Source organism: Cryphonectria parasitica, assembly GCF_011745365.1.
Source record: "Cryphonectria parasitica EP155 unplaced genomic scaffold M406scaffold_10, whole genome shotgun sequence".
In the NCBI taxonomy this organism is placed as follows: Eukaryota; Fungi; Ascomycota; class Sordariomycetes; order Diaporthales; family Cryphonectriaceae; genus Cryphonectria; species Cryphonectria parasitica.
The window spans coordinates 455,924-473,783 of record NW_024468918.1 but is presented as its reverse complement, the minus strand read 5'-3'; the positions used below and the strand labels follow the sequence as shown (position 1 = coordinate 473,783).

Genomic DNA, 17,860 nt, shown 5'->3' with positions numbered 1-17,860 from the left:
GGACCCAACAACACACACACACACACACACACACGCATGTCCACAGGCACCACACAAACTTTCAGGCCGGGCCTCCCTGTCTTGACGCTGGGCCACTGGGTCTCCATTCCATGCCCTGACTAAAAAGCCATAGTGTGCTCAGCCGCCCGGCCTAGTTTTGCCCCCTCCACCCCATATCGAACACGACCTAGACTTAATTACACACACCTACACTACACTACCGTAACTACCTGACCTGGGAACTGACTCTTACAACTTTTGGAGACTGCCGTTCCATAACTGACGGCTGCTGCATCTCTCGACCCACATCCGAAGATTCCATCACCACCTCTCTTTACACCCCAGAGCGCACACGTCTACACATACCACCCCACCTTCTTCGTGAAGGTCTGGTGGTGGGGGAAAACAAACAACCAAAAAGAGTGAGAGTGAGAGAGAGAGAGAGAGAGAGGGAGAGAGAAAGCAACAACTTCTTCTAGTTCCACAGGAGGATCGGCCAGAGCCGTCCGTCCGTTCGTTCGCGCCTCGGACCTCTCCAACATTTTGGTTCCCTAAACCGTTTGGCCCGGCTAAGAGATCGACTCGCGACCGCTAACAGACTATGGCAGACGGCGCCACTCCGATCATCAACTACTTCAACCGTGCGTGACCGTTTCTGTCGAAAGAGGAAAGAAACATAGTGGAAAGAAAAGTACAAATAAAAAGGCACGGGAGAAACGAGCACGAAGGCGAGACGGACAGATACAAAAAGACAAACGGACACATACACATACACACACACACACACACACACACACACACGTGGTGGTGGTCACGAACATCAGGCCTTCCCTAAGGGGAGGGCGCTCGCTCTGCACCTCTTCAGCCTCGCCCTACCGACATATACCTGATCTGGCTCTTAATAGGACCACAAGGCTGTCACGATGGAGTTGATGCCAAGCCCAACACAGCACCAGCACCAGCACCACCCGCCGCATGTGGTGCCGGTGTTTATGCCAGTCTCCTACGGGAGGGCGGGCCAACAGATTCATCATGCCACCGCCTCGCCGACCGACCATCGCCGGTTTGACATGCAAGACCCAAATGTGCCCCCCTCGCGACCTGGCCCAAGATCGTTCCATACCTACCCGACCATCGATCTCTTCCCACGATCGACCCCTCTGAACAAAGCCCCTCTGCCCCAGATCTTTACCAACCTGAGCAACAACAACTCCACCGTCCCCGCCTATACAGAACATTCACTACGGAGGAAGACACCCAACGGAACCATCGATCATGGCTACGACGGGACGCCGACCCAGCTGGCTGCTGGACCACCGCCGCAAAAGTACCTGAACCTGACCCCGTCGGGAGACGTCTTCCCCAGTCCAAGCTCCGGTCGGTCCCTGAGCGCCATGAACAACAACAGCCCGTCGTGGTTCTCCATCTCGCAGTCGCCTGGTGCGGGCCGTACGGAGAACGATGCGTTTCGCCAGGCGGTCGACGCCGCCAGCGGTGGCTATCGCACACAGGGGAGCCTGGGATACAGTCCGGGCTATGGCTCCATGATGCCATCGCCGTCTGCCCAGATGCACGCCATGAGTCTGAGTCCTTCATTACGCGGGCCCTTCGGCACGTATCCGAACCCGAGTGCGGCCAGCCCAGCAGTGCCCTCGCCCTTGGGGTTCAACCCCTCCACGCCGCTCTATGCCGATGGTCCTCTTGTCGGCTTCCCTCAGCCCATGGTCTTCTCGTCCGGCTATCCGCCACATAACATCCCCTATGAGAGTGGCTTCGTCGCCGTCCAGGCCCCCTTGCCTCAGGGGGCCCTGGTTGGACAGGGCTACGGCCAAAACTCGCCGTTCCAGATGCCGTACATGCTGGACGACGGCTTCGCGCGACATTCTCTTCCCTCTACGCTGCAGTCCCCCCATCGCCTGCAGAACAACCTATCGCTTGCCTCCAGCCCTACTGCCGCCGCAGCCGTCGCCGCCGCCGCCGCCTCTGCTGCTGCCGGTGCTGGTGGCAATGCAGGGGATGGCTCACAGCAGAACTTCAAGGAGAGCGTCCTCTTGTCTGCCCACAAGGCATATTCCGACCTCGTGACACACGCGACTCGCCTCAAGAAGGTTCAGCACGGCAGGACCGCCTCGAGGTCGCTCAAGAGCATCATCTTCCCAAGACCCCCGAAGCACCTGGTCTCGAGGCCTGCTCCTCACCTGCAGAGGTCCCCCCAGAGCTTTCCCGGCGCGGTGGCAGGGTACCTTCACCCTCATCAGCCCACCGTGACGGCAACCGTGTACGGCAACGTGATGCTCCAGTCGAATCCACGCGAAAATGCCAAAGCCTCTCTGGAGATGCTCCGCAACTTGTGTGAACAGACGAACTGGCAATGGATAGACGGCATGTTGATGGGTGGCTGTCTGTGCTACAGCCTGGAGCGTCATGAGGACGGTCTTGAATGGTTTAAGAGAATTGTCGTGCTGGACGAAAAGTATGTTGACCCCCCCCCCCCGGACGCCCCCCTTTCCCACTTCTCAGCTCTGCTCATGAGCCAGTCATATACTCACACTCATTTTTCACCGTAGTCATGTGGAAGCACTTTCCAACATAGGCGCGACCTTGTACTGTCTCAACCGCCTGGATGAGGCAGAACGGTATTGGAACAGGGTCATCGACACACGACCAGACTATCTTGAGGCAGTCGAACATCTCGTCGGGCTGCTGGGATCCACGCAGCGGAATCGGGAGGCCGTCGAGATCATAGAACGTGTCCAGCATAAGCTGCGTATCCAACCATACGATGAACTGCATCGTCAGAAGCGACACAAGAAGGGTATCGGTACAGACTCTGCTCAGGCTGGCGAGATGACACCGCTGCCCAACTCAGACGAAGCGCTGGCAGCCCAGGCTGTCCGCAAGCTTCACGTGTCTACCAGATCGCAGGAGGACTTCGGATCCAGTGGCTACAACATACCGGCCAGTGAAAACGGCAAGATGTTGGGCCTCATTCACGCCAAGGGCAACATGCTCTACACGCTGAGACAGATTAATCGTGCGTCCATGGATTTTGAAGAGGCCGTGTTAATCAGCGCAGGTCGGGATCTCGGCTGCATTCAGAACCTGATCAGGAGGATCCAGCTGGTTTTAGCCCCTAGGCCGAACGGATCGCAACCTATACAACGACAGCAGCAACAGCAGCAGCAGCAACAGACACCACTCTCCGCTCCGCTGTTGCTGGCGCCGGAGGCGGCGAAGCGGACTGCCGAGCTCGTCTTCTCCATGACCGGTGGGCAGCTGCCAGGGCTTCGATACGTGGCCGACGGCGCCCAGAAGAAAACAGCCATGTCCACGACGAGTAATGCTCTCCTGTCACTCGCCAAGATCTTCCAGGACGCCATGTCATCTGGTGCCTCGAATGTCGGTCCAACGGCGCAGCCCAGCAGCGTCAGCGACATTCTGGCGCTGTACTACTTGTCCCTGTCTCTGCAGGAGAGTCCGTCCACCGCCAACAACGTCGGCATCCTCCTCGCAAGCGTTCAGCAGGCCGCACCTGGGCCTGCTACGGTGTCTGCGTTTGCCTACTCCCAGCGGCTTCCCGGCATTACGCAGGGGAGTGGCCTGGAGCTGGCCCTCGCATATTACCAGTACGGTCTATACCTCGATAAGCATCACGTCCATCTTCACACCAACCTGGGCAGCCTGCTCAAGGACATCGGCCAGCTGGATCTCGCCATCCAGATGTACGAGAGGGCGGTGGAATGCGATGGCACCTTCGACATCGCCCTGACCAATCTCGCCAACGCTGTCAAGGACCGAGGGCGTATTGAGGAAGCAATCAGGTTCTACAGGCGGGCTGTAGATGCAAACCCCGAGTTTGCCGAGGCTGTATGTGGACTCTCGACGGCATTGAACTCTGTGTGCGACTGGAAAGGACGCGGCGGCGTGTACCTAAACGGTGGCAAGTTCGACAGGTGGCACGTTGACGCCAAGGGCATGCTCGTGGATGCACAGGAGAGCCGCAGCGGCTTCGGTCTCATGAAGAAGGTGGTTGATATCGTAGCTCGTCAGCTCAAGGAGGCCTCGAGGTGGGGGGTCGGCACCACCACACCGGCCGCCCTGGCCCAGCTGGTCTCCCTGCTCACTGCGACCGACGTGCCCACCATGGAACCGTCGCTGGACCTGGAGTCAGAGCTGCAGGCATGGGCGGGCAAGCCGTGGGAAGGATCCAAGCTGCTTCGGCTGATCGAGCGGTTAACGCGCACCACCACGCGGAAGTGGTATCTGGACAGGCACGTGCGCGGGGTTGAATCGCCGCGAGGCTACCCCCGCGTCAGGCCTCCCAACAGCCTCACCATCCCGTCCGCGCCGACGGTGCTACCGTTCCATACCTTCACCAATCCACTGACGGCCAAGGACGTGCGGCGAATCTCGCAGCGCAACGCGCTCAGGATCTCGTGTTCCACGCTCCGCTCACCCTGGCTGCCAAAGTCGGTCTATCCGCCACCTGCTCCGCCGAAGCCTTGCCTCAATATTGGTTATGTGTCCTCCGACTTCAATAACCATCCACTGGCTCACCTCATGCAGTCCGTCTTCGGCTTCCACAACCAGGCCCGGGCAAAGGCCTTCTGCTATGCCACTACGGCGAGCGACAAGTCGGTGCATCGTCAGCAGATCGAAAACGAGGCGCCTGTCTTCCGGGACGTCAGCAGCTGGTCCTCCGATAAACTGGTCGAGCAGATTGTCAAAGACGGCATCCACATCCTCGTCAACCTCAACGGCTACACAAGAGGTGCGCGCAACGAGATCTTTGCAGCTCGACCGGCTCCGATTCAGATGTCGTTCATGGGCTTTGCGGGCACCCTCGGGGCGGAATGGTGCGATTATCTCCTCGCAGATACCACTGCCATCCCCCCCGAGACGCTGCGGCCGTACAGATCCAACCTGACCTTGAGCGACGTCTTCCGCGACGACGCCGAGGGCGAGGCCGAGGACTGGGTGTATTCTGAGAACATCATCTTCTGCAGGGACACCTTCTTCTGTTGCGATCACAGGCAGTCTGCCGACATGATAGAGCGGGGTGTGACCTGGGAAGAGGAGCAGAGTCGTCGGTGGGTGATGCGGAAGTCCATCTTTCCCGATATCCCGGATGATGCCATCATCCTCGGCAATTTCAATCAACTATACAAGGTAAGTCGACGTTTTCCTCTCTCTCTCTCTCTCTCTCTCTTTCTTTTCTTCTCCTTCTTTTTTCTTCTTCAAACCCCCACTTTGAACAAGAATTCGTCCTCGGTTCTGGGCTATGAGTTGGGCTGACGCTGGCGGGTATAGATTGACCCTACAACCTTCCGCACATGGCTACGAATCCTCGACAAGACACCCAAGGCGATTCTATGGCTCCTCAAGTTTCCAGAGTTGGGCGAGCGCGCTCTCAGAGAGACAGCTGAAGAGTGGGCACCGCATGTTGCCAAGCGCATCTATTTCACCGACGTGGCACCCAAGCAGCACCACATCTCTCGTGCCCGCGTCTGCGACTTGTTCCTCGACACGCCCGAGTGCAACGCACACACCACAGCGGCTGATGTCTTGTGGTCCAGCACACCGCTTCTCACCCTCACCAGGTACAAATACAAGATGTGCTCCAGGATGGCCGCCTCCATCCTGAAGGGCGCACTGCCCAGGAATGCTGCTGGCAATCAGGCCGCCACGGATCTCATTGCAGAGGATGATCAAACCTACGAGGAAAAGGCTATCAAGCTCGCCAACGGGATCTCGTACCGTATGTCCCCACAGGGCTACGGCCAGGCTGAAGGTCGGCTGTGGGACCTGAGGAAGCTTCTGTTCGAGGCGAAGTGGAGCTGCGCGCTCTTCAACACCCGGCGTTGGGTTAGAGATCTTGAGGACGCATATGAGGAGGCGTGGAGAAGATGGGTGAACGGTATTGAGGGGGATATATATTTGTGATTGGTCGACACGTTCAGCCTTTCTCAGATTTGATCAAAGACCACACGCACGCACACACACACACACACACTATGGCCCTGCCAACACGGAGGGGCGGGTGGGGGGATCACAGGACCAGCAAATTTCGGAGTCAGGAGTAGGAAAAAAGGGATTGTACTTTTTTCAATACAAAATTCAAGAGGAGGATCACAGGTTTCAGAACGCAAGTTCTGCGGATTGGAAAACAGGGGGGCGGACAGGCGGGTGAGATGGGTGACATCCACGCAACACAAGAGTTGTCAACAACAAACATCAAGGGAACCGAGCCGAGTTTACAAGGGCGTTTATCTGAGCAAGTGTCATAGAGCATCTGTTGGTTTTGTATTTGGTCATTCTTGTTCTTTCAAACAGTGTTCTTTTTGTTGTCACTGCCTTGCAGCAGCTCGCGACCGTCATAACATCACAATCCCCCCCCCCCCATACATTTCTTATCCACCGGAGCTTATTTTGTTTGGGCCAAGAAGTATCTTCTTCCATCTTTTCTTTTCTCCTTTTTAATTCCTTTGATGGCTCACCCTTGGATGCGAGATGGTCTTGACCCGCGATGATTGACCAGTCAAAACCGGGTTGGACCTTTTCGCTCTTGGGTACGGCTTTTGGTGGATTTTTCTTTTTCACTTGTTTCATCTTTTCTCTTTCTTCTTCCGGTGCTCAGACCGTCACTACCGATGGTATACGGTACGCATTTTATGAGATATGGATGACTTTGGGTTTCCTTTAAGGCGAGCGGGCGAAAGCGGGACATTTTATTATATGAACAACTATACCCCCACCATATCGGGCTTCACACCACCACTCTTCATCCTCATGTACCTGGCAATCTGCTGCAGTTCAGAGAAGCTGGGTTGGAGAGCTGAGAGGGGGCTCGTGTGGTAGTCCTGCTGGTTGATGAATTATCAGGAGATGAATTTGAATTTATTCTATTGACAAGATTCTTTGCTTGTTGCTTTGTGATCTGTGTTTGGGGGGGGGGGGTGAAGTGTCCTGGGATTAGGTCTCGTGGGCCAGACCAAAATGACTGACTGACCAGAGTGATCCTCTTCATGCAACCCTCTAGAGCCTCTTAATGCACTGATCCTCAACATCCTGCTCAACATTGTTGGGCTTGTTGCAGATGATTTTGGGCCAGGGACTGGGAGCATTTGGCTGGAAATAGTCAGCAGAGGTGTAGGTTTTGATGATATCTGCCAAACTGGTTTGCTTTCTCTGATGCTGATTGAAGGACTAGTCAAACATGTTGGTATTGAGCAGTTAGCTTTACTGTTTTAATACCATCATTTCAGCCGATCCATACTTCTTCTTGGACACACATCCAACCCCCTCCAACTTTAGCTGTGTGGACTGTGTTAGATGTAACAAGATGTGACCCGGAATCGGGGCTTGCCAAGTCATTCTCTGACAGGCACAAGCCGTTCAGGCATGGCTTCTCTTGGTGTAGCCACCGCCCCCTCTATCGAATTCAGTTCTCTCTCGTTGTCAAAGTCGTTACACGGGCAGAGCCCGAGGCAGGACCAGCTGGAGAATGGCGGTATGCTTATGGCCATCCCAACTTCTTCCCTATAGTGACGAATGATTCGCACACCCCTGCCCTTGGGTTCTTAGTCTTCTTTGGTCTGTAGTATGTATGCCAGTGAGTAGTTGATGGTTTCAGGTTATTCTTTGGACTCGTGGTTGCTTCGTTTCGCAACTGCGGCAAGGTGGGCGCTGCTGTGGACAAACTCTGCTTTCTCAGCAAACCCGCTATTCATATACACACAAACTGAGGGTTTTCCCCCGTATTTACTATCAGTGAGTGCCTCGGTGTACATCATCCATCATCCCTGTCTATTCCCAACATGATGGAATTGGCTTGAACGCAGTGTCCGTCACACTGTCCCAGTAACCAATTGCAGAAGGGTTCTGAACTTTGCCTTTCTTTTGTCAAAGCTGATGAATGCACCGGCCCCATAGACCTTTCCTTGACGATGGCTTGATGAGATGACTTCTCATCGTAGAAGACCCAAGTCGTCCGAGTTCTCCGTAACCCGCGTCTCAAGCTCGAACGACGTTTTCATTCCATATCATCCCACCGCCGGGGGGGAAACCCACCTCATGGCCCGCTCCGTTCACAGGTGCTTTTGTGTGAGTCCTGCTTGATGAACCACTCGCAAGCATGGATATGTTTGAGAAGGGGACAGTACGTGTTTGGGGCCCAGACCCAGTCTTCCGCAGCTGCAAGGAGGAAAATGAGAGAGGGGGGGGGGGGGATACGCGCGTTCTAACGTCTGTCTGCCACGAAAATCATGTTTGTCGTTCATCATCATTATAGAATGGATTGTCCTGAAACTCTCACCTGAAGACAACGATTTATTTCCTCAGAAGCAAAGGTAGTGAAGAGGGGAAAAGAGAGAGAAAGGGAGAAATGAACATGAGTGACCAATTGAAAATATAATCAAAATGAAAATAAACAGAGAGTGAAGGAAGAGAAAGACGAAAAGACAAAGTAGGAAAAAAGTCCAAAAGTGTGCGCAAACCCGGAATCGAACCGGGGGCCCATCGATGGCAACGATGGATTTTACCACTAAACCATTTGCGCCCTGTACCGGGCTAGATGTACATTAACTGCACAATTTTTGCAGCCTATATAGTCCATACCAAAACGGGTCCCAACTAATATCCAGAGTCATGCCTGCGAGATTCTCATGGTTTGCTTTCAAGTTATGCCTAAATTATGCCTAGTCCACTCGAAAAGAAACCATGGTCTTTGCGAATCACTTCCTGGTACATACACGACCGAGATGATGGGATACATAACCTCTGTCGAAGCCGCAGAGGGCCGGCGCGCGGGGGAATCGAGCAGAATTCTGGCTGTTATTGCTGTATGTAGGTGATTGAACAGCAGCCGCCACACAGCCCCGAACTTCACCAGCACCCACAAGTCACATACGCAGACCGGCACATAAGTTCTTTCGAAATTTTGGTTTGTCTTCTTGAACTTTCTTGCTGGAGCTGCTGCTGCTGCTGCTGCTGCTGCTGCTGCTGCTATTGCAGGGTGTGATGAGTGATCTGACCACTCCTCCACAAGTCTCCAGGCCTGAGTCCTCACCCAGCGGCAGAGCCTCCAGATACGACATAGACAAAACGACTCGTACTCCAAGCCAGCCATCTCTTGATCCTCTATGCCTTTATCTGCCCCATCCCGCCCCTGACCTCTCCATTTTTTTTCCTGAAGAAAAAAACCCTCAAACCATAACCTTCTTATTCCAACAAAAACAATCCTGTACCTCTGTAAACAGACTGCCCGTGCTGAGCTCTAGGATGTACGTGTGTACGCACGCAAGAACTCGCATCCTTCTTACTTCCTCCCCTTCTTCTTTTTGGCGCCCCCGCCCTGTGGCGCCTTTTCGACCTTGATCTGGCCTGCCCCGCCCGCCAGGTTCAACATCTCGCCCTCGCCGGCCACGAACCCACCCTGTGTCGACTCGGCCGCCTTCTTCTTGCCCTTCTTGTTCTTGGGCCGGTAGTTGCTGCGGTCGCGCAGCGGCACCCAGCGCTCCGGGTCCGGCTTGACGTTCGGATCGTAGTTCTTGGCCAGGCGTGACTTCTTCTTCTTGTGCTGGGAACTTGGCATGGTCGTGGTCTCGGCAGCGGCGGGTGGTGCTGATGCCGCCTCGGCGCCTTCTTCTGTCTTGCGCTTCTTCCTAGTTGGTGCAGGTTGTTGGGGCACCGGGAAGGCGGGCACGCCTGCGTCTAGGAGGGCGGAGATGTCGATGCCTGCCGTGAGCTCGTCGACGGAGCTGAGGGATGACAGGTGCGGCTCGACCTTGGCGTAGTCGGTGGTTGCATAAGACGCTATGAAGCCGGCCTGTGCGATCCGGTCGTCTGGATCTTGTGACACGAGGCTCTCAAAGGCAGCGCCTGCGGTGGTCAGATCGGCTGGCCTCGATGACTGGAGGAGCTCCACGCCCGCCTCCCGCAGCAAGGTTGTCGACGAGGACTTCTCTGGTATGCTCTGCCAGTACGCTGCTGCCCGGCCGAGCTCATCGCGGATATCCTTCTTGCGGTTCTGCGTGCGGTACAGAGCCACGGCCAGGGAGACCAGGCCAGGCGCGTATCGGACATCTTGGTGGCCGGCCTCGCCAGCCTCCTCGACGTACTTGAAGAACTTGTGGAGGACGTCCATGGCGCTGTCGTATTTCTTGGCATGGACGTAGAGTTGTATGACGGTCAGGAGCAGGCCGACATCGTAGGGTCGCTCCTCCAGGAGCTCGACAACCTTTGTCAGAGCCTCCTTGTCTGCTTGTGATTTGGCCTTGGCCGCCGCGTTTAGGTAACCCCACGACACCCTCTCTAGGTCTGTTGAGGGCGTCGGGTCGGCCTTGATGAGGTGAGCAGTGCGCTTCTTGACAGCGCTTGGCTTATAACACTGCAGGTCGATCGCGGCCTGATTGCGCATGACGCCTACGGTCTGGTGGCTGAACAGCTTGCCGTTGCCCGTCTTGGCTTCAGGTATCAGCTCGGAGAGCCTCTGGACCATGAAAGGGTTGGTAAGGGATTTGGAGATCAAGGCATTCCACTTGCCAGCGGCACTGATGGCATCGTCGGAAATGCTGTTCCATGTTGCTGTTAGCACACACAATCACACCCCATATATAAAAGAGAGAGAAATCTGGCTGGGGAGTGATATACGTACTCGTAGTCCTCCACGCCCCTGTGCAGGGCGGCGGCTTCCTCCTTCTTGCCCATCAGCGCGAGAACGTAGGCCTGCTGCAGGAGAATCGGCAGCATCTCGGTCCTCTTGTCGTCCTCGCTCAGGTCCTCGGCGGCATCACACAGATCGGCAGCCCTCTTGAGCAGTATCGAAGCCTTGGCGAGGTCCCCCCTGGCCACACACCCACAGCCAGCATTGTACGCCGTCTCGAAGGCCTCGAGGTCCTCCCGGCCGGGCTTCTTGCTCTTCTCGGGGACCAGGTCCCCCCTTCCCTGCCACTCGAGCTGCGCGTGCGCCGCCAGCAGGTTGATCTTGAGATCGGTGTCCTCGCCCACGTTGCTCCGCTCCTCCTCCTTCTCGTCCCGGAGCAGGCCCTCGTACAGGCGCAGGGCGTCGTCGAACCTCTCGGCGCGGTAAGCCACCTGGGCGGCGACGTGCCTCAGCGCTCTACCGCCGGATCTCTTATCTCCATCACCATCTTGTTGGTTGTGCTTGGCTAGCAGCTCCGAAGCCTCGTCAAGGGCACCTGTCTTGTAGAGGGCGTAACTCTTGGCCAGGGCGCACCGGCTCTCGAGCGCGTCGCCTCCTGCCACGATCACGCGCAGGGCATCGTCGTAGCGCTCGAGGCGGAGCAGGGCTGTCACCTTTGTGTGCTGCGCGGGGAGGGACTTTGGGTCGGAGGCGAGGGTGGCATCGGCAGCAGCGAGGGCCTCGGCGTGGTCATCTATGCTGGCCCGGGCGAGGAGGCTGGTCAGGCTGCTGGCGGTCATGGCGAATCTGGGTTCCGCCTTGGGGGGTTCCAATCGGTCGTGACAGGTCGGCCTGGTTTGTTCGAAGGAAGGCGCGTGGCCAAATCTTGGTGATGTTGATGTTGGATGCGGGATATGGTTTTTACTGTCGTGTGTTCATGGTCTTGGAGATGGTACCATGGAAAATTCTTTGCTTGCGTCGTCTCTCTCCGTCTTGCCCCCTCTCAGAGCTGTGGGAAATCCTCGAGACGTTCAGACGTGGGGTGGTGCTGTAGGCAAGGGAAGGGAAGGAGATGTGGAGGGGGTTGAACCTTTTTTGGAGGGGCATCTGCCACAGTGAGGCTTCTCTGAGCAAAGGAGCTCCAGGTTGTCCGTTCGTTGGGTTTTGGTGGGGCTACCAAGCTTTGCTAAACTGCAAACAACTTGCCGCCAAGGCATACCGCCGCATCGCTAAACGTACTTGACCACACAAGCAAGCACTTGGGAATCTTAGTTGCCTAGCTTAAGTAAACTCGCATCGTTTGGACGAATTTAATCTCCACCAGGATATACCATTTGTTGATACTGGGAAGATTGCAAAAAGAAAGAAAAATTGGAAATTATTTTCTGAAAAGTACAAGTAAGAAGAAAGAATCAGCAGAGGTTCATTATTGCAGTTGCCCTACGATGAAGAGGTTGAATACGGTCTAGACAGATTTCCTCGCCTGCTCTGGCCATCCTGCACCACCGTGGATTCTCGTCCCATGAATTCAATTGACACTACAGACAAGCAAGGCCAGCTCATCTACTAATTGTGACTTCTAAGAGAGAAATAAGAAGACGATTTTCTGATGTCCGGTATCAAGCATAAGGTCACTTTACAATAAACATTCTTTCCAAGGCTCCCAAGTCAACAACACTCTCACCATTTAATGAGCTTGCAGGCACTCGAGAACAAGAGGCACTATGCATACACAAACATGAATAAGAAAAAACTGAGGCATCAAATTTTCGTGTCTTCTTCACGCAAAACGTCTGTCCAGGGTGTCTGTCCGCAGAACTTGTTCAAGGAGATTACCACGCTCACGACCTGGGCGAACTAAAACAAGAGAACCCCTCCCTCTCCTTGCTTTTGTTGATGAGACATCCCACACAAGAGACCGAGACATAGTAGACGATAACACAACCACATCAGGCAGCTGCAAGGCCGATTCGCCTATCAATGTGTCTCTTCTCTCCCGTCCCCTGCCTGCCCTGCATTGTACGCCGCCTCTGGCCAGATGCGGCCAATATTCCCGGTGCTGTCCGTCCCGGAAGGTGGCGAGTCCCGTTGGTTTTTCCCTCTCTCTCTCTCTCTCTCTTGTGCGTACAGGCTGTCGTTACTGAGGAAAAGATCCCCGGTATCACAACAAAAGTTTCAATTTGTGGTGACATTCGGCTGCTGCTGCAGCTGCAAAGGCGGCCCATCTCATAAGCAGATCCATCATCCAGCTGCAGGCCGTGTGCAGTAGACGTAAAGTACTGGCACGCAACCTACGTTGTGAATCGTCATATAAGGAAGGAGGGCGGGCGACAACGGTTCTTTCTCCGTGCACCATAGCTGGTAAAGACGGGGCCCGCATGGGATTTCCTTTTTCTTCCTTGCGTTGTCAAATGCATTCTGGCAACCAAGCTAGCCATCTTCTTATGCCGCTGGCCTGCTTTTTTCCCTTCTTTTTTCTTCTTCTTTCTTTCTCCTCAAGTGTCTGACTTGAGTATGAACACCTACCACCACCACCAAGAAAGACACAGATGCGCTGCAACCCCGGGAACAGTCTTTCCCGTTTCATCCTCACCCACACCCACAGCCATAACCCTGCCAGCCCACCCTCTCTCTCTTGTTAATTGCCCCTCCTGAACAGACCCAAGAACTTCTTCTCCTTTACCGTTGGCTGATACGGTTTCAGCGGATACACGACCGGCGCGCTGTAGTACTCATTGGACCCTTCGTTCAGGTCGTCGAGGAGCGCCCGCCGCCACCTGCGGTCTGGGATCTCACCCAGTCTCGTGCTGTCCGAGGACGCCGAGATGAGCGAGAAGCGATTGGTCATGTTGGACAGCCGTCGTGTGAGTGGAACTCCGCCGCCGCTGTCCCTGCGTTCCATCGCGTCCAGGAGCGGCGTCTGGATGGACGACTCCAGGCGTGGTGCAAGTGGTGGTAGCGGTGGCAGTGGTGGCAATGGTGCTTCGGTCAGTCTTCTCCTGGGGGCCGCGGCGGTGGGAGAGGAAGAGGAAGAGCTGCTGCTGCTGGTGGTGGTGGTGGTGGTGGTGGTAGGCTTGCTGGTCTCCTCGGCCTTCTTGGTGGCGGCCTTGATACTTTTCCGTTTGATAGTCTTGGCTGGTGGGGAACTCCTCGCGTTCGAGGACGTCTTGCTTCGTGACGACCTGGATGATGTCCCTGATGATTTGGTCGTAGAACTTGTCGTCGTGTTTGTCGATGACTTGGACGACCGGGCGTTGGTGTTCGCCGAGACGACCGAGCCATGAGACGCCTTGCTATCCAAACGGTGGGAGAGCTGATCAAACGTCTTAATCGCCTGCAACCTCGACGAGTTGGACAGCGACGTCAGCGACTGGTAGTCCAGGGCCGGGTTGGGACCCTTGCTCGCCAGCCGTATGAGGCTCTTGATGGCGGCGTTGAGCCTCTTCAGTACCTTGTCGAGCGCTGACCTCGCTTTTGCTGTGCAGTGCCCACGCTTTAGTCCATGTATCCATCCATTTGACACCAGCACGGTTCGCTGGTTGGGAGGGGGAGTGGGTCCTTTTCTCACAGTCGCCTTTCTCGAAACGGCTCCCAGCCACGGACACCCGTGACGAGTACGCGCTCTCGACCTTCCTCCGGTCTGTCCTCAGCGAGCGCCTCAGTAGGGCCTGCCGCTCGCTAGTCTTGGTGGTCTTGCGGGACCCATCTTGCTTCTTCTGCCGCTTGAAGGCCTTCAGCAGGGCCAGACAGTTGTCATACGTCAAGAGGAGCGCCGATACGCTCTCATCAAAGCCCATCTTCCCTCCAGTTTGCATCGGCTGCAGGACACTCACTCCCTGTCAGGCGTAGAAAAAAGGCGTTTGGTTCCAAAGAAGTATCAATTAATACTCGACTGAGATGCTCACGTACTTGAACCAAGAGCTAAGACAGTGACAGTGCGGTGACTCCAACCTTGCTAAACATTCGATAAAAAAACATCACGGCTGGTCAGAGTGCGGGGCGCGTGTATGTGCTATAGCATTAGAGGGCGGCTGGGCGCTTAGCCGCCAACAGCTGATAGGCCCCATCCAGACTGCAGAAGTTTTGGAGCACCTCAGCCAATCGACCTGCATAGGTAGCGTGTCCTGGGCAGCAAAGGAAAAAGAAGAGGGGAAAAAAATGACATTGGTGTATCACTTAGTATGCTCTCCAGCAGCCCAAGTCATGATGATGAACACTTGTCCATCTTGGATTTGAAGATTCACAACCTGGGTGCATATACTGAATATGCAGAATGGAAAGGCACGTAGGCACAACAGGGTACGATATGGGTCTGCGTAGTCAGCTGCCAAGTACCGAGCCTCGGTTGCCGATGCCCAGTCGTGCCTGTATCCGTGGACAGGATAAACAGACGAGACGGACCACCACCACACGAGAATGTTGTAGTCGAATGAGCGCCCAGAGACAGTATGGTGTGTGTATGTGTGGCAAAAATGTTGCTCAACAATGCTCAGTTGCATTCCTCCTTCCCAAGGATGAGCGGCTCAAACAAAGATCTTTGCCGCAAGACTCGGGGATCTCTTCCCTCTTCTGGTGACGTCCCGATGCGTGGGGGGGGGGGGAGTTGGTGTGGTCAAAGGTGGGCTCTCAGGCATACCGACCAGAAGGCTCGTTCCGGCCACCCAATCCATGGCTAGGCCGGTGGACCCCTGACCGCCATCGATATACCCACTCTTGCCACACACCCAGTGACCCACTCTACCCATCAACCCACGGGGTAGTGGGTCGACATTAGGTAAAAGTTCCCGGCCCACCTCGCTGTTTTAGAGAGCGAGCGTGAGGAGCAAGAGCACAAGTACGGGGGAGAGACAAGAAGTATCCCAACGAGACGGGAAGCCATCGCTGCAAGGGGACCAGCCCGCCCGTCGATGGGACGCACTGCAGGGCTAGGTACGGTAGGGCCGATGCCTATTCACGGCTGCTGCTTTGGATCTTCCGGGTTGGGATGGTCACTGGGCAGACACGACATTGTGTGGGGGTTGTGTGTCTGTGTGGCACTGCGAAACCAACTCTCTCTCTCTCTCTCCTTCTCTCTTTCTCTCTTTTCTTCTGCCCACTGCTCGCTCATCCCGTCCATTGCAGCAGCAGCTAGATAACGGCAGAAGTAAATCAGATGGCGGCGGCGCGTGTCGGACCACGGAGGCAAACAGAAGACGCGATCAACCCGGCTCGCTGAGATCAACGGCCCGTAGAGACAGAACATCCGAAAGCTTGGCGGCACTCAATACTATGCATGTCTCTGATGCCGTGTTATCGCCTTGTCACAGACAGACACACCCACATCCATACAAATAATGGGGGTTGCGCCCAAGCCGCTCATCTTTCTTGGCTGGCTGAGAGGCTGCGGTTTCCAAACTGGATCCAAAAGTCTACCGTCTCATCGGCAGGGCGGCTCATCCGAAGAGCGCGCGGGCTGACCAAAAGAGGTCGTTTCTGCCCTTGACCGGTCCAGTGAGCTTGACCCTCGAGGAAGGACGGGAGTGAGCCGCATGATGCAGGTCAAAGGAACATCCAATTCTGGAATGCTGACGCGGGTCCCTGGCTCGCTTGTTCAAAGAGATCGGAAGAAGAGTTGCATTGCCGTAGGACATATACTGTCGAGCCGTTCCAAGTGGGCGTCATCGAAACATCGTCCTCGGCTCTCTGCACGGGGCCGCAGTGAACGGGTGTGGAGCAGAGTGCGCGTCTTGTCCTCAACAGGCAACCCATGAGCCCATCTTGCAGCAGACCGATAAAATGGCAAGATGTGACGGTGAGGGGGTTTGGTTGACCACTTGCATGAGGCTCTGGCCCCCCGTGAAAAGCCTTCCTTGCTTCTGAGTTGGGAATCGCCCCGGCAAGAAGAAGCAAAATGAAAGAGCAGCATACGCTTGCAGGTCATTATGCCGTTGTACTATGGCACACAAACATCAGTGCACTCCCGCGGCGGCAGAGAGTTCCAGACTCAAGGGCCCGTCATGGCGCCCGCGAGGTCCGTGGGGGTTCCCGCGGCATTTTGAGCAGGTACCCGACCGTTCTGCTGGTTGCAGCCTGTGGCTTTGCTCCAGGGCGTGGATCGCAGCCATCAAACGGTCTTTACTTGGTCTCATCTCCCGACTCTTCAGTCTTCCTGTCGGGAGCCTAGCATTAGGATCGTTTTGTGACTGTGTTGACCGTTGGTTCCTGACATCAACAAGCTAAAACTGGCGTGATGAGGAGGGAGCTTGACCGACAAGGTGAAAGCCACCCCCGTCCGGAACTAGGCCTTGAACCCTCAGAAACCTGAGACGGGCGACAGAGTAAGTGGTGGTGGTGGTGGTGGTGGTGGTGGTGGTATCAGTGGGCCGCAACAATAACCCCATGCCTGGGTGAGCAACTCTTATCTTGTCTGCCCCCACTGCCATGCGCCATGGGGGATTCTTCTCCCACTCTTTGTCATGCAGCACCCATCCCCTGCCCTGCCTGAGCACCCCGTGCGACGTGCAGCCGGTAAAGAAAAAAAGAAAAGAAGGTGGGAGAGGGAAAAATTAATGGAGCGGATATTGGAGCCTTGTGGAGAGAGCTTTCTTCTGGCGCTGGAAAAAGAAAGAGAGGTAAGAACAACGACCGGCATGACAAATCTCTAGAAGAAGAAGCAATCGTATACGTGTTCAGGTCTCCCATATTGTGGCATCCGTGGGTGTCGTGTCGCGGCGCAGAGAATTTGTGTGTTGTATAGCAAGCAGCAAAAAAAAAAAAAAAAACAAGAAAGAAAGAAAGAAAGAAAAAGGTCCTTTTTGGGCTGCTGAGAAAGCCAGCAGCAGTACCAAGGCTCGCTCTCGAGTTCGAGTTCGAGTCCCTCGTAGCCAAGTCCCCACCGACCCCCAAATCCCATGGTCAGGACCCCTAAGAGAGGGTGTGTGTGGCGCTCGTTACTGGCTCCACGAACCAAGGGTCATAATGAGGTGCATGCCCAAGAGAGACCGCCTCCGATAGCGATTCGGCATGTGCATTTGGCGTCATCGATGGGAATTTTGAGCCTGTGCTTGTGATGCCACATGTTGCTGATCCTTATCTTTATGCGGTGAGCATTTTTTTCTGGTTGATGGGAAAAGGCTTTTCGAGCTGAACTGCAAGAGGTGGTCCTCCATGGTTCTGACTGGTTAGCGTAGGATGGTTGTTATCAGATCATCGCTCGACAGGTGCATAGCAAGGTTGTTC

General features: G+C 55.3%; 4 protein-coding genes and 1 non-coding gene across 5 annotated transcripts; 2 read left to right on the top strand and 3 right to left on the bottom strand.

Annotated features, from left to right (window-relative positions):
* Nucleotides 1-601: 601 nt before the first annotated feature.
* M406DRAFT_348535 (family 41 glycosyltransferase) lies at nt 602-5,943 on the top strand (the record flags this gene model as incomplete). Its single annotated transcript, XM_040922400.1, has 4 exons — nt 602-641; nt 1,234-2,473; nt 2,568-5,169; nt 5,311-5,943. The coding sequence occupies 4 exons, from the start codon at nt 602-604 to the stop codon at nt 5,941-5,943; spliced, it is 4,515 nt and encodes a 1,504-aa protein (XP_040771414.1).
* On the top strand, nt 5,900-6,913 carry M406DRAFT_358561 (uncharacterized protein). The gene has a single exon (XM_040923933.1). It carries the CDS (start codon nt 6,679-6,681, stop codon nt 6,856-6,858), a length of 180 nt encoding a protein of 59 aa, XP_040771218.1. The 5' UTR covers nt 5,900-6,678; the 3' UTR covers nt 6,859-6,913.
* A 1,573-nt stretch (nt 6,914-8,486) lies between these two features.
* M406DRAFT_t116 lies at nt 8,487-8,557 on the bottom strand. Its single transcript has one exon. It is a non-coding gene; the product is annotated as a tRNA-Gly (tRNA).
* Nucleotides 8,558-9,316: 759 nt separating this feature from the next.
* Nucleotides 9,317-11,442, bottom strand: M406DRAFT_269583 (uncharacterized protein; the record flags this gene model as incomplete). The annotated part of the gene is made up of 2 exons (XM_040918015.1): nt 9,317-10,571; nt 10,655-11,442. 2 exons carry the CDS (start codon nt 11,440-11,442, stop codon nt 9,317-9,319), a joined length of 2,043 nt encoding a protein of 680 aa, XP_040771217.1.
* Nucleotides 11,443-13,898: 2,456 nt separating this feature from the next.
* On the bottom strand, nt 13,899-14,439 carry M406DRAFT_243343 (uncharacterized protein; the record flags this gene model as incomplete). The annotated part of the gene is made up of 2 exons (XM_040916208.1): nt 13,899-14,119; nt 14,211-14,439. Coding segments are annotated over 2 exons (450 nt in total), but the record flags the coding sequence as incomplete, so codon positions are not given.
* Between the last annotated feature and the right edge of the window lie 3,421 nt (nt 14,440-17,860).

Bases quoted from the DNA above. Each gene is read 5' to 3' on its own strand.
- M406DRAFT_358561 (XM_040923933.1), top strand. From the start codon at position 6,679: ATGGATGACTTTGGGTTTCCTTTAAGGCGAGCGGGCGAAAGCGGGACA.